Below are 16,332 nucleotides of genomic sequence, written 5' to 3'. Positions count from 1 at the left end.
CTCACTAAAAATATGTGCAGTCTAACGTTAACATTTTTTCTTGAAAATCTGTCTCAAAACCTCAGTTTTTGACAGTAGGCAGTAGAATTACTATTTGGCCAAATTCACTCAGCTTATTATAAGCAATAGCCCCATACACTATGAATATCCTTCCTTCTCGTCGATACGAGCTTCATAATTATTTGCGAAACTTCTACATGTTTCAAGCACGATCTCTTTCGAACATTATTATCATACGTCTTCCACTTATCATTACTCGTAATAATTTGTTCCAAAAATTACTCGATTTCGTTTTGTATCAGCAGGGATTCACAAATGGATCTCAAACATCGATTTTCTCTAGGTTTGATGAGTTCTGGTCTTCTTTTATTTCTATTATATACTCATTTCCTACGTTTCTCGCTTTACTCTTTGTGTTTAGAACTATTTTCACTCTTTTTAGTATATCTGCATGTTTTTCTCTCATTTCTTCATCTTCTTCTTCTTCATTGTCATCAACTACCTGTATAATTTTCATATTTTCTCGTTCTATTGCTTCAATTCTGTTCTCTTGCTCGTTTCAATTCGGTTTTCTTCTTTATATTTCCTAATTCTACTCATTTGCTATTAAATTCAAAAATCTCACTTTAAATTCTTCCATATTTTCTAGTTTTCCATGACGATTTCCTTCGTACTTTTCCTATAGAATTTTTCCAATTTTTTTCATTCCTCATTCCTCTGGTGGTCTCTTCTTCTCCTATTTCAAGCTGCTGTCATTATGTAATCTTCGTTTCTACTATATCTTTATGCTGATTAATTACTGGTGTATTATTTGAACAACTTATAATTTTTTATAAATGTTGCGATGAACGTCAATAAGCCGTTTATTCATCAGAAGCTTCCTTCATAATTTCAGTAGATTCTCTAGCGAGTAAATGAATACGTGAATCCCCCACGTACTTTTTCATCGTGTTGAAGAAATTAATTAATAAAGTTCTGGAAGTTTCTTCCTAAAACACAGTGTATAGGCAACGACTGAATTACGCGATGTGCATTCGAATTAAATTTTAAATTTAATGAGATCATTTAAGTGGATTAAAATCCTCTGTTTGAAATTTGGAGACAAGGATTTCCAAGTAATGAAAAATGTTAATGTTAACTAAACAACTCGGAATAGCACTCAGAATTTTAAAACATTCAATAAATAAACTAAACGTTTCAAATATATTATTAGATTATTTAAGGAATCCTGTTTTAAAATGTCATGATTGACGAGAATGTGACAGACGAATGGTATGACCGTGTGTATAATGAGATTATTCCCTACCAATATTGCTCTTTTTGAATATTATTCTCCTGTCTGGAATTGAATACACGAAAATTTGTTCTTCCAAACCTTCTCGGCGTTTGATAAATATTTTTTGAAAACCCTTCTCCGGTTATTGTCCTCGGAAACTCTTTGGGATTTCTATAGGACCATTGTCAACAATAATTTGTTTGACTTTCAATTGTTGGCCATTCTAGCAAAAACGAAGAAAATTCAGCGCTCGTTGGCCTTTTTTGTTTGATAGTTAGTTGGAATTGTATTTCTAAAAAGTGAAATGTAAAATATTAATTAGCTAATTTTCTCATAACAATACTTTAGATATTCAAATTGTGAACGTCAGCAAAAAATCTGTGCTCCTTCATATGATGGCTGATCCCTTTGCTTTATTATGATCCCACACTATGGAGTGACAAATCCGAATCGTCTATGCAGTAAAAGACCGAATTCTTTAGAGTCATGTCTGATTATCCAAATGGTTTATGTCGAGCCACGCTTGGTGATTAAATACTCCCATTCAAAGAAGTTGATACCAATGCTAATTCTCAAAATAAAATTTAGGGGAATTTGCAGTATCATATTATATATTACAAAAGCAGTGTCGTAAGTTTGAATGTGATAAACCTCTACCACTGAACTCTTGGAACAGGAAAATGCACCCAGTAACAGATCTGCAAATGCAACAATAGATCATTCCCAAGATACGAACCCCAGCGATAATGGTTAATATTAATAAAACTTGAAGAATACTTGCATGGTGAACTATTTTCTTCAGACTCATATGTGCGATAGTTGAATTGAGAATCAAAACGATATACAAGAAACATGATTTCGGGTATTTACTGGTTATAATCGTTCCTATGTCAATTTCTGATGGCGAGCTATGTTATCTCTATGTAACACTATATCTCTTGAAACACTGTTTTCCAAATTTCAAAAAAGTTGTTTCACATCAAGATATTATCGTACCTATCACCAGTATCCACAAACTTCTATCTTTTTTATAATCCTGTTACTTTTATTGCCCTATTCCATATCCTCCAGCTGTCCCTTTTGTTTCTACCATGTTATATTCTTTGACATTTTTTTTATATACATTTTTCTTTTCTATTGAAATAATTACTCTCATGGCTCCTCTCACATTTTCTTTTGTTCTTCTTTTTAATCTTCGACCCGCAAGGAAAAAATGACTTGACCAATGCTCTTTTCATATGGATTTTTATTCCTTCTAGATAGATGCTGTAAATTTGAGGCTTTTGAAGTTTTTCGAATGTTTATATTGACTTGGAGCATGTTAAATTTATATGTTTAAGCTTCGTAAATCAAAGAATTTAATTCCAAATCCTTCATATTCGTACTCATCCAACTCAAAAACTCGACCAAATAGATATTTTTATTAACAAAAATTATGTGATTTCAGTATAACTTGAGTTATTACCGCATTATTCGTTGTCTGATTTTGTTTTTATGTTACTTATTTGAAAAGAAATTATTTTTTTAGTTTAAGGGATAAGGACTTATTAACATCGTTCCCTTGAAGTACCATATTTCAAGCCGCAGCTGTCAAATAGAGTTTCGGAAAACTCCAATAAATTCCAAAAACATCTGTGTTTAAGCATTTTCTATACAGAAAAAACCGTTGAAGCTAAGGCTTGGCCTGAGAAGTATTATGGAGTGTAATGTTGGCTGTACAAGCACCTATGATGCTTGACAAGGACGTCTATAAGAGGTTACACCAAAAAGCACATTAAAAAATAAAGTAGAGCTAACAAAGGGCGATTACCCCCTACCCACAAGCCAACATTACCGCTATGAAAAAAAATTAATAAAAATCAAAGTATCCTTTCAAAGCGCAAGCTGATTTGCGTTGAGGGAGGCATCTATCAGCTTGTGATTGTAGTTCGTCTAATATTAAATAGTTTTTATAGATACAAAGAGTGAAATAAAATAATGGCAGTAAAAAGAATTCCAGAAAAAAACTAACTCTCGAAATACAAAAATGAGACTTTCATCTAATTTTCCTCGTCGAACATAAAAACGTTCAAAGTGAGACCTTTATAGAAATGGAACGTATTAATCACTCATGTTTTTTCAGTAATTCCAATATTTCAATTGATTTAAATCAACTGACACATTTTCATAAAAGATTTCAATAAACAAATTACGAAAACTTTTAACTTATGAGCTATAACTCACTGTAAGAGATATACCGTTTTTCATAATTCTTTGCTGTTGATCCCCACATGTATGTCTAGACTCGCCCCTCCTATAGATATCACCAGATATCCCCACAGTTTCTTTCCGCATGGGCCTCACAATGCAACAAAAACCACAAAGTAATAATCAATCATAGCACTGTTTTAATCAACCGGGAAAATGAAATGATGATGATTATAGATTAAACGTGAATTAGCCTAAATTGGAACACCAATCATTTCAGTGAACTGGATTTGGTGTAAGACCTCTAAAACGAGCAAAAACAGAACAATAGTATGGCAAAGTTATGGATTCTATATTTTGGCATACATACTGCAAATTGATTATAACTATTTGAAATGTGGATAGGAAGGATAGGAAGAGATAACCAAACGTGTGAGATAAAGCGTCGAATACAGTTAGGATGGATAGCTTTTGGCAAGTTGAGTAGTACCTTGAAATCAGACTTACCAATAAGCCTAAAGAGAAAAGTATATGAGCAGTGTGTTATACCTGTGATGTCCTATGGGGCAGAGACGCTTACCCTCACGAGACAAACTGCAGGAAAGATGAGAGTGGCGCAACGGGCAATGGAAAGGGCAATATTGGGAATTACGAGAAGGGATAGAATTACAAATGAGAACATAAGAAGAAGAACAAACGTTAAGGACATTATTGAAATTATAGCCCAAAAGAAATGGCAATGGGCAGGCCATGTAGCCCGAATGACGGATAATAGATGGACGAAAAGAATATTGGAGTGGAGGCCAAGAATGGATAAGAGAAGTAGAGGCAGGCCGCCAACAAGATGGAGTGACGATGTAAAGAAAATTGTAGGAAATTGGATACATACAGCTCAAGATAGAGATAGATGGTTTAAACTAGAGGAGGCCTATATCCAGCAGTGGATGGAAGATGGCTGATAGATGATGATGATGATGATGATTTGAAATGTGGAAAAACAAATTCTCTTTTACCAACACAATGTACTACGTCAAGTAAATAAAAACGATGGTCACCGACAACACTCTCCCGATCTGAACCCTAGCAACTGCTTGCTGTTTTCGAAACTAAAAAAAAACTCATAGGAAAGATACAATCCAATATGCAAGTCGCTGTTAGAACGAAAATCTCTTTTGATAACAAAGAAAAACGGTTCTATAAAAATGACAAACACAGAAAGGTTTGAAAAGTATTGGACCGACTATAAGAAGAAACTATCTAGATGAATATAACAGAATTTGACTCACCTTTTTGTTAATATACAGAGGACTTTTCATTCGAATCAGCTACTGAATATTTATGAATATTTTTTCTAATTTTTAGTACAGATTTTGTTGGTACCATCTGTAGGTGTAAAGTAGAGTAGAGTAGAGCAGATTCGGAGATATTTTTTTCAATTTACTATCATATATTTCACTATATTCAATCCCAATGAATGTTTGAAATGTGATAATTGGAAGCTAGTCTAAAATACTGAAAAATTGAAACAGAAATGTCTGCCTACTCATATTTCGTTCTTGATTTCATGGACTCGGTGAGACTAGCAATTACCCAAAAATCGAAACTATATGAAAATCCATTTCAGACCCGAATCATACAGGTGGCTATAGGATTTCTCTTCGTCTGAAATTAGGTCATTTATATGCTCGCAAGCCCTGTTGAAAAATTGTCTCTGCGGAAAATAAAAATGCGGTTTTCTGTAAAAAGAAAAAGGTGGAGTAGCTATTTGTACCCAATTATCTACCAACAAACTGAAATAAAACGTTTCTAAAATACAATGATACAATCACAAAACTGGTTGTGGCTTTATTGATAATGTTTATACCGTGAAATTGGTTGTCCAGCTCTAGGCTCTAGAAAAGTCGCAGTGAGATTTTTTGAGAATTTTTGTGAAATTAGATACATTCATTAGACGAATTAAATGTTTCAAAAGCATATATTTATAACGTGAACGTAAATTTACTTGTAATAATTATAGGCTGGACATTCTAATGTTTCCATGATAGAACTTATTAGACTTGCATCAATTCAATATCTAATCCAATTGTCAGATTTACTTAACACAGAAACTAACAATCTAATCACTCTTGTTCATGGGACAGCAGACATGATAAAGTATTCAGAGAAACGGTGTCACTTGATATCGAGTAGATTTTAGGTAAAATGAACATAACATGAACATTATGAGTGATTAAAGGCAAACTACTTATACCTCTTCGATAAATAAAATATTTGGTATATCTGCTTTGTTAATGGCATTAAACAAAAACTTTGAAAATACTACACAAGTTAAACAAAAAGTCGTATGGCCCACTAACTTGGGAAGTTGAAGGAAACCTCAATTTGAAAACGTTCCCTTAAGAAAATGGTGATAATATGTAATTAAGAATTATTGTCAAAGAAATTTGGAAAACATCATAATATTTGTCCTTACCATATGTACAAGAGCTTTCCCCACAACTATCGAATTAGTTCGATGAATATTATATTAGTAATAATCATAAAGGACATAATACGTTATCGAAAACTTCCTCTAAACTAAAATCTAAAGCACCTCAAAACAAAAGAAGTTATACAGGGTGAGTCGGGAGGAGAGCACCAAACTCTAGGAGTGTATTAAACACATGAACACATGAACACACTTTTATTTTATAGACTTCATTTCTCATCCAGCCCCATAAACAAAAGACTAGTGGTGTGAGGTCTGGAGATCTTGCAGGCCAACTAATGGAGCCTCCAACTCCTTGGAAAACGTTCGTCCAAATGTTGCTTGACCTGACGAGCGACATGTGCAGGAGCTCCATCGTGCTTATAGTACATCTGCATTCTAATATTCACACGAACATCCTCTAGTAAGCTTTGTAATTCATTTTGTAAAAAAATTAGGTAGTTGTCTCCTGTGAGACGATTCTCCAAATTGAAAGGGCCAATTAAATAACTGTCAACCACACCACACCACACATTTACAGAAAACCGATGTTGAAAATTGCTTTCGACTGTTGCGTGGGGATTTTCGTCCGACCATACATGATAGTTACGAGTATTATTAATACCATCACGGGTAAATGTAGCTTCATCTGTAAAGAGTATACACGATACAACACGATGATTATTATTTATCCACCGACAAAATTCCATAAGGTTAGCGTAATATTCTGGTTGTAGGTGCTGTACTTTCTGTACGTGATAAGGATGTAAGACTTGTTCGTGGAGTGCCTTTATCACCCTTTTTTGTGGAATTCCCCAATTGAGTGGCAATTCTCCGTCAGCTAGTAGTTGCATCTTCTTCTACTAGATGCAGAATATTTTTTACTTCTACCAAACCTTGTCGAGTAGCGCGTACAGATGATATGTTAGCACTGGGAAGCTTACCAATCTCGCCCAATTTGTTAAAAACTCTAATAAATACGTTTTTATCAGGATATCTTCGGTGTGGAAAAAGTTGACGATATTCTTCAGCAGCAGCTGTAGCATTTCCATTACAGAAACCATAAACAAACACCATATTTGGATATTCTGAATTTGAATAAGTAGCTTTTTACAACACTAGGGATCACATAAATTCGAAATTAAACGTTCAGTTACTGTTCACTGTATACTGACAGTTCGTCAAAGCGTCAGAGTTATCAAATGCCTTTGAGCCTCGAACATGGCATACTTTGATAATGTTAAAATTCAGATATAAGTGGAAAACTAGATGAACATTTTTAATTACTCCATAATTTGAGAACAAATGAAAATCGGATAAGAACATATGGGTTTTGTCACATTATTTTCACGTGTATAATACACTTCTAGGGTTTGGTGCGCTCCTCCCGACTCACCCTGTATATCAAGTACCTTGTAATGCTTGTGACGCTGTTTTCATGGGACAAATATCTCAGTATTTATGAAATAGATTGAAAGGTCATCAATGCGATAAAAAAAACCACATCAACAAACCATGAAATATCAAAAAAACATACATTGAATTATAAAAGTTTCTGAAGCGGAATCAAATACAAGAAAGAGATTATTTTTAGACAAATATATTTAATAGCTACATATTTTTGAAAGGTAATAACAAAGGAAAAATTATATTTAGTGGTTAAAAAAGATTTTTATATTTCTATTTTGATTTTATGTTGTATTGATTAATATAATTATGCAACTTGCCAATGTCAAATCATATTTCAATAAAGAACGAATTAAATTGAAATATCAATAGTTTTATATGTTTTTTCAAAACTAATTTTCTATCAAAATCAAGACGATTCTTCAAGTGAAAATTACTTATATAGATATTTTGCTAAACTAATAAATATAAGTGTCAATGAAGATTCATTTCTTGCATTTCTAGAAGAAGTAAAAAGCCGGATGAATTCTATAGGTAACAGAAACAAAAATATTGGTCGACTAAAATAAAATGAGTTGTGTTCAATTATCATTTATTAATTAGACTGAAATTTTCTTCCCTGTGTTTAAATATTTATGTTTAAACCAGACGTATACGAATTTTTACATAACTTATGCCTAAATGAACAATAATTTCAACTTCCAACTGGAGCACTGAAATCATTAATCAGGCGCGCGCATCCCAATTAAAATATTTGTTTGACAAAACCACTGAGATTTGTTTCCATATATATATATAATTAAAATAAAAAAACTTTTAGTATAATTAATAAAAAAGCGTATGAATTTTGAGATTGAATCACAATAGATAGTGTGGATTTGGAGCAATCGATTTGTTACTTTACCCAATATCTTGTGTAGTATTCGTACTGAAAACTTGTCTTGACATTCTTTGATCGTTGCAGCGGTAGGAGTTTCTCTGCCCTGTGCAGTTTTTGAAGAATATGGTATTGACTTCCATTCGAACTGCAAATTCACATACAATGTTGATTTCGTTCTTTAAAAATTCTAGTAGGCGTAATGTTGTTTCGTTGTCATGCCAAGCGATCTCGACGACGGATATTTAGTAAAACTTTTTTTGAGGATTATCCGGTGAATTTTCATCATAATTTTACCGATCGCTTAAGTTGTCAGATTTGCCGAAATGGATTTTCTTATCTCTAGAAGCAGTTGTAGCTTTCTACTTTTTGCAATACATGCGGAATCCTCAAAAACTATCTCTTTTAATCAATCTATTTCCCGATTGAAATCTTGAAAATAATTTTACTGCACAAGTTTCGCGAAAATACCCCAAATCGATTTCATAACTTCGTTCTTATAATCGGTGCCTTAAGGAGACTTCTACGTCTACCAAACTAGTCACATTGAAATTAAAATTTATTGACTGTCATTCCACTTGTATTTATGCTTAAAAATCTTGATCGATCATTTCATTTTTTTAAACAGCCAATTAGCATACGACGATGATCACAGTAGTGTATGGCTCAACAAAAAAATCACAATATCAAATTTTTTATATGTAATCTACCGCACTTTTTGAATTGCCTCTTTATCCTACGTTAAACGTCTAAACGTGTAAACATTCTGTCCACGTGGTCTCTCCATTTCCTTCGCTGATTTCTCGCCCATCTTGTTCAAACCTATACAGTAGCCTTTGTAAGTTATCTAATGATCACTGCCTCATCAACATAACATACTCTTTTTATTTCTTTGTTTTCCATCCGGTATCCTCTTCCAGCTTGCTTTACCTTGTTCACAATCTCATCCATTACGATGCTGAACAAGATCTCCTTGTCTGATACTGGCCGTTACAGTTATTCTACTGCTCACTTTATTTTCCATTCTGACATATGTGTAATTATCGGTGTTCAGGTCTTCAATTACTTTTATTATCTTTGGGTGAATCTTCTTTCTCTTCAGTAGAATTGTTACATTACTTAATCGTACCCTATCAAATGCTTGGGTGAGATCGATGAAGCACATATAGGCTGTCTTATTGAACTCTATAGCTTTTTCCTTAATTTGGAAGATCACAAAAATAGCATCTATAGCAGACCTGTTCTTTCTGAATCCCTGCTGTTCCTCAGATATACCAGATGACATCATTTCTTCTGCTAAAAATTTTAAGTTGAAAGTTTTTGTACTGCACTCATCAAGCTAATACCTTGATCATTTTGTAGATCGTTCTTTTCACATTTTTTGTAAATTGGAATCAAAATACTTTCTGCTATTTTGATGGTATACTCTTGGTGTCAAGTATTTTATTGAGAATAGTCCATAGTTCTTCGTGTAACGTGATACCTCCATACTTGATCATCTCGTTTGATATTTCGTGAATACCTTAAGATTTTCTTTTTTTTCCAATTTAGTATTTCAGTTTTAATAGCGATTTTAAGACGTTTTATGACTTTTTGAGAAACTTCGAAAAGTAATACATATTACTGAACCTTCAGAAATACGCCAGAACTATGATGAATTTGTTAGGCTATTGGCTAATTTGATAAAGAATTCTATAATTATCTTCCACATATCTACAGATTGAAATCGAATATTCTTTAAGGATAGTGAACTGGGATTACAAGTCACTATAATATATAATATAATAATCGAACGATTAACGGCAGTGGAATTGTCCCTATCCAAATGGGATAATAGGGAGATTGTTAATATTGTTTAAAAACAATGAAGTTCGGATAAGCTTAACAGTTGACCTAGTTTCAAGGTTGGTAAGTATACGACAGTTATTGATTGACATGCTGAACGTATCTGTTGATTTGGTATCAAACAATTAGTTAACTGAAACGGAATTAACTTTTCAGGGCGGTTACTCAATCAAAATTGCGGAAGAAAAACGCAGAATCTCGGGTGTAGGTTGGGAAGAGCAATTATCGAAACTGGTTTTATTCGGAGAAGCTGGAGACGAATTCAACTAATATGTATTAGTTCATTCACAATAAAGATAAGCTATCATATTGTAGAAATTTATAAATTGATAGTATTGATTCAAATGATAAAATTGATACTTCACACTTTCAGTCTATTTGTTCCAGCCTTAAATGTTGCTTCCATCGAAATGCTTCATAATAATAAACGTATTCAATAAAATAACTCGAAACTTGTATATTTGAATATTATAATCTTCTTCATTGAATAATGGTTTGGGAATATTTGATATTTTCATCAGGCAAACCCTTATCTTTTTCAATGAAAATCCTCTTCATCGACGTAAATTTACGAGGATGGTCCCAAAAGTACGTGGCCCCATAATAAAAACACAAAAAGTTTGGAAAAAAATATATTTATTTTTCAACGTAATCCCCTTTTAGCTCCATACACTTTTCCCAGCGATGTTCAATAAGTTCTATATCCATTTCTGCGGACATTGTTGGAAAATCTTTGATCACCGAGTCATTTTTATAAGTCTAGGAACAGAAAATAATCCGAGGGAGTTACGTCTGGCGAAGTGGGTGCGTGATGTAGCATCAAACTTTAATTTATTGATTTTGACCATCGAAATAACCGATATGTCAGCTGGTGTATTGTCTTAATGAAACAACACTTGCTCCTTAGCCAAATACGGCCGTTTTAGCTTGATTGCAATAAGTTCGCATCATACTCGCCGTTGATAGTTTTTCCTTTTTCAAGATAGTCAATGAAAATTATTACAGGCGCGTCCCAAAAAATCGTCGCCATGACCTTGCCTTTTTTGGAGCCTGTTCTCTCTTTTAGGTCCATTGTTTTAATTGCTCTTTTGCTTCGGGTGTGAAGTGATGAACCCACGTTTCATTTATGGTTGTGAAACGGCGCAAAATTTTGGGTTTATTCTTGTGCTTATTGCCAAGCACTCGTTGGAAACATCGTCAGGACGCACCCATCTGGAGCACCACTTTCTAATGTCCAAATTTTTGTTTATTTACAATGTACCGCACTTTTTGAAATGCCTACTTTGTCTACTAGATTGCCCACTTTCTGTCGACGATCATCCAGTACCACTTTGTGAATTTTCTTTCTTTCGAATGTGCAGTCTCACCTAGACCTCAGCTTTTATATTGATTGAGCTAAAGCCTTTCAAAGAAAAATATTGTATCACATAAAGATGGCCATTTTGTCCATGTTTACAAATTCTCTGAAAACGTTCACTATTAATGGCTGCCAAACAAATACTAAACAACGTGGCGTCTTCTAACTTGAAACATAAGCTGTATAGATTGTTAACTTTCTAATACAGTGGTATTTTTTCAGCAATAACCGCCATCTCTTGGTCAAATCAGGTACTACTGGAACCATCCTCGTATAATTCAAAATATATTTTTTAAAAAATAATTCAGCGTACTTTTCGAGATAAAATAAAAGATCATACTGTATCATATTGAAAAACGTTTGTAATAACATTTAAGAAATGACTAAAATGATTTGTTATCCTATTTAATGAATATTAAAACACACAATTCCTCAATTAAAAAGGTCAGATATTTTTAAATTAAATTTACCAGATGTAAGCAGTGGTGTAAAGAGCGGGCTGGTGCTGCTTACGCCGTACTTATTAGTTATATCTCTGGTTTAGGCCATTTTAAATTGTTAACTTGAAACTTGTTAATAAAAATTGCAACACTATACTTTTTCTAAGATTATCTGTCATTATTTAATTCAAATAATGATATAGGTATTACACAAACACGTGTAGTGTTCATCAGAAGTTGGCACATAAGATTTGGATGCGCACTAGAAAAAGAAGATGTATACATTTTGATTTTTGTACAGTCCCTCGTAGTAAATAGAAATTCAAATTTTATTACTGTAAATTCCTCATACCAATATATAATCGCAAAAAGAAATATATTTTCACTGATGGGGCTATATTAACAACCATTGGGGTTGTATCGTCTCAAAACTAAGATTTTCAGAAAGTAAATAATTGTTGTATGGTCGAATAATAGGTTTCTTTTCCGCGTTGATTGTTTAAACAGTTTTTTTAAAATGGAATTGAATAACCTTCCTCTTAATGTGAGCCGCATATATATTTTTAGTTAAATGCTACGTCAGCCTGTGGCTATGGTCACCTTCTCAGCTGGTCTATGTTTTAGAGGCTACCCTGACACCAAATTTCACTTTTAAATGTGAACGAAGTTGGGCGAACGGCTGAAAATAGAGACACGATTGTTTCGAATTATGAGCTCACCTAACCTCACATCGCTCGATTTTTATTTTTGGGGGGAGGTGAAAAATGAAGTTCATAACACAAGATCCATGAATCGAGGACTACAATTTACGATAACAACAGAAGTAAGTCAAGAAATCAGTGAACTTAGTCGAGTAGCAAAACATGATAACGAAGTTGAAAAACTATTTGACAAAAAGTGCATGTAATGATTATATAATTACTTGTTTTGACTTTTCCAAATTTATCTCTCCTTTTATTTCTAATATTATTCCAACAATTGATATCACACGAGTGCGAATTAACAGATGAGTGATTTTCCACTTTCACTACGGTGAATATATTGTTAGCTTTAACAATGTTTCGTATATCATCATTTTCATATTCATATAAAGAAAATTGTTTTTATTGCTATATAAATATAGGTGAAGGAAGGGTCGAGTGTTAATTAAACATTATTTTTGACTTGGAAAAACAAATGAAAACCCGAGGAACAGTTTCGTAAATATTATACTCAAACTCCACGAAGGTGGATGCAGCGATGCGATGCAAATGAATTTTTTGATATTTTCAAATATAATCCATAATTTTTCGTTCGCTATGTCACAGTAGATGGAACTTGGATAGACCATTTTCTCCCAACGATATAAATACAGTCGAATCAATGGACTTCATCCGAGAAAAAGCGAAAACCATTTTTTGTTACAGATTGTTGTAGATTCCAAAGATGTAACCTTCATTGAATATTTCGGAAAAGAAGGAACAATTTCATGAGGATTTGTTGACAAGCATATGTTGACGAAAACATTTTCTTTACATCAAAATATACCCTAGCATTTATACGCTACTGTTGCAGAAAACTAGTCGAAATATCTTATTATTCACCACATTTACCTGATCTTGCACCCTTCGATTACTATCTATTCCAAAACTTTGCTTCCAAAATTGATTTTTCATATTGTTTGATAAATTGTAAATTCGCTGGACTAAGTGTGAAATTGATCAAGAAGAAAGTACAATAATGAAAATATGCTGAAAATTTCTTCTTCATTGATTTAATAGATGTATTTTATTTTTAGTTCTTCAAATAAATCCTCTTCTTGTTTCTTATTTCAAATAATGAGTTGATGTGTTAATAAATGTATTGAACATTATTAATATGACTAATAACTCTATTTTATAAAAGAATTCCAACCCATTAACATCAATTTTTTATATAATAGGTTTACAAATAATTAAAGTTGCTTTTTATTTTTATTTAAATGGGTTATAAATCTTACGATAGCTATAAGATGGTAGCAAGAAACTATTACCATCTCTTGGTAAGTACTACAGCTTGTTTTACATGAACAGGAAACTACCAGTATCAAAGAGTCCAAAACTCTAGTCATTTTTTGAGCAAACTGTTACTGGAGATGAAAAATGAGTGCTTGAAGGCTACAATAGTTGAAGAATAGTAAAAAAACTAAAATTGATGGCTTTCATTCGAAAATAACATTTTGTGTTAAAAGGAATTTTTTATTATGAACCAACAAGTGTACAGTGAACAACAGAGAGGTTAGACCGAGCTTTGAAAGAAAAAAAATTCATAACACACTACCGCAAACTACTAGCATCTTCAAAACCACGCCAATTGTGATGAGACGTTCTCTTTCACCCTACATATTCTCCAGATGTTATCCCATGTGATTAACATTTGCTTCGTTCCTTACCAAAACGTCTTGGTCGAATTTTTTGAATAGGGATAACAATAATTGCACAATAAAAGGATTGAGATGCTTCCTACTCTTTTTAATTTTTCTAAATTAGTTTAAAAACGTATTGGACAACGACATTTATTATCACTAGACCCGATATTGTCAAAATTCGAAGTGGATTCTGAAGATTTTGTCTTTTCGCCAGTATAAACGGAAACTATTGATTCATAGTTCAAATTTTCTGGAAATGTAGATTTAACAGACGATTTGCGAGCTGAAATATCGCTATAAATTGAAAAATACCCGAGGAATTCTTAGTTTATAAAAGGATTGATTCTCCAAAAAAACAAATACTAGAAAAATAATTGAAATAACAAGTTAAATATATTTACTAATTCCAAATTTCAAGATACCGTGAACTCTTTTCATTTTAAAATCTAGTTAATTTACTTGCAGCAACTTCACACAAGAGAATTTCATGTCTGCTTCCAGCACGGTCAGTTTTTCAACAGGGGCTCATAAGCATATATTGACCTAATTTCAGGAGAAAGGAGAATCCTGTAGCCACCTGTATGAGTTCCAACTGGGATGGATTTTCATCCAGCTTCGATTTTTCAGTAATTGCCAGTCAAATCATAAATTCAACGGGAACTATATTAAAATCGGATAGCATTTTTGTCGGAAATTATGTACTGGCGGAGGTAGTTAAATTCAAGTTCATGAATAATTGAAAAGATTACAAGGTCAAAAGGTCCGAAATATACTCGAAATATTGATGCTGGAAGATGAACGCGGCGATGAAATAAGAAAGTATGAGTTATAGGTGAAATGTTTTATAAAGATCGAAATTTGAAATCTTTTCAATTTGCGTTTTCCCGAATATATCTAAAATATATATTATACTGTTATAACTAATATTTAATACAAGAAATTGCTCTCGTCTTTTTTCATATAGACATATATATAATACTAAAAAAACGTACTTACCTATCATAATATCAAAATAACGTAAAAGTAAACCAAAAACTGCCGATAATGACTGGTAACTTTTTTTTACGTTCATATCAATTAGTTTAAACAAAAGTTTACACAAAATTAGGCCGACTCATACTCGCATCGTATCCAATACGGCACTGAGTCCAGAAAATTCACAGATACTATTTTTAGTCCTAAAAGTGTTTATAGATTAAACATAAATATAATGTTTACATTTTCGGGAATAGAATTATTGCACGGAATTTTTTTAAGCGAGGTTTTCCGTTTTCACATTTTTTTTCTTTCGGTGTGATTGGTGTTAGACTGTTGCTGCGAAGCTGTTGAATGTTTTTGGGAAAACGTGGGGGAACAACATGTTGAGCTTCCAACTTGTCTGGCAGTATTGAGAATTAGGGCGGCTCGACGCAGGCGTCGTTCGAATGTAGGGCCTACCAAGGGCGGCGATAAAGGATCCTAGAGTCGGCCCTATCGATTGTTAAAATAGCATATCCCATTATGATACTACGTATATGAATTTTATATGGTAAAAAATTATAAAGTAATTGTTGGTGACAAATTACATCATGAAAAAAAGACATAAGAAATCCAAGAATTATAACTAGTGTCAAATATTATTATATTCATTGATAATAAACTTTCACAAAAAGTGCTAAATATCGTATTCCAACAAGAAACATGACTGATAGATCATCGACTAAAAGTATTATACGAGGGTGGTCCAATAAGAAAAAAAATTTCCGAAAAATGGCGAATTATTTGTCTATCTAGTATCATTTTAGTTTGAGAGTTGTAGTGTGAGCCGATTTATTATCAGAGTGGAAATACGAACATCAGCTATATTTAGAGATATATTATTTCTAAAATAGAATATTATGATAATGATTTTCATGAATATTTGGTTTCTGGAAGGTCTTTATTAACTCGTGACCCATATCCATGAGCTTTACCAATAAGGAAATTTTCTGATGGAATCTCTTTCTTTTTCCCTCGCAGCATCAATATTTGCCGAAAGGTTATTCAAATTAAAGTCCAGCACATGCCAGCAAATTTTTTTGTAACCAAGTTGTAGCAAACAAAATCCAGAA

The 16,332-nt window shown here is 32.8% G+C and overlaps 2 protein-coding genes across 2 annotated transcripts in view; both read right to left on the bottom strand.

Annotated features, from left to right (window-relative positions):
- LOC130890914 (uncharacterized) overlaps positions 1–15,602 on the bottom strand; it is a 150,418-nt gene extending 134,816 nt beyond the window's left edge. The window contains exon 1 of the mRNA XM_057795321.1: positions 15,239–15,602. The gene's annotated coding sequence lies outside the window, so the exon portion shown is untranslated. The remainder of the gene's footprint in view (positions 1–15,238) is intronic.
- LOC130904270 (uncharacterized) lies at positions 9,158–9,499 on the bottom strand. The gene has a single exon (XM_057816934.1). It carries the CDS (start codon positions 9,497–9,499, stop codon positions 9,158–9,160), a length of 342 nt encoding a protein of 113 aa, XP_057672917.1.
- Positions 15,603–16,332: the final 730 nt, after the last annotated feature.

The sequence above is a fragment of the Diorhabda carinulata genome, chromosome 2 (genome assembly GCF_026250575.1).
Source record: "Diorhabda carinulata isolate Delta chromosome 2, icDioCari1.1, whole genome shotgun sequence".
NCBI classification, from domain to species: Eukaryota; Metazoa; Arthropoda; class Insecta; order Coleoptera; family Chrysomelidae; genus Diorhabda; species Diorhabda carinulata.
The sequence above is the reverse complement of the archived record's forward strand: the minus strand, read 5'-3'. Positions and strand labels throughout refer to the sequence as shown.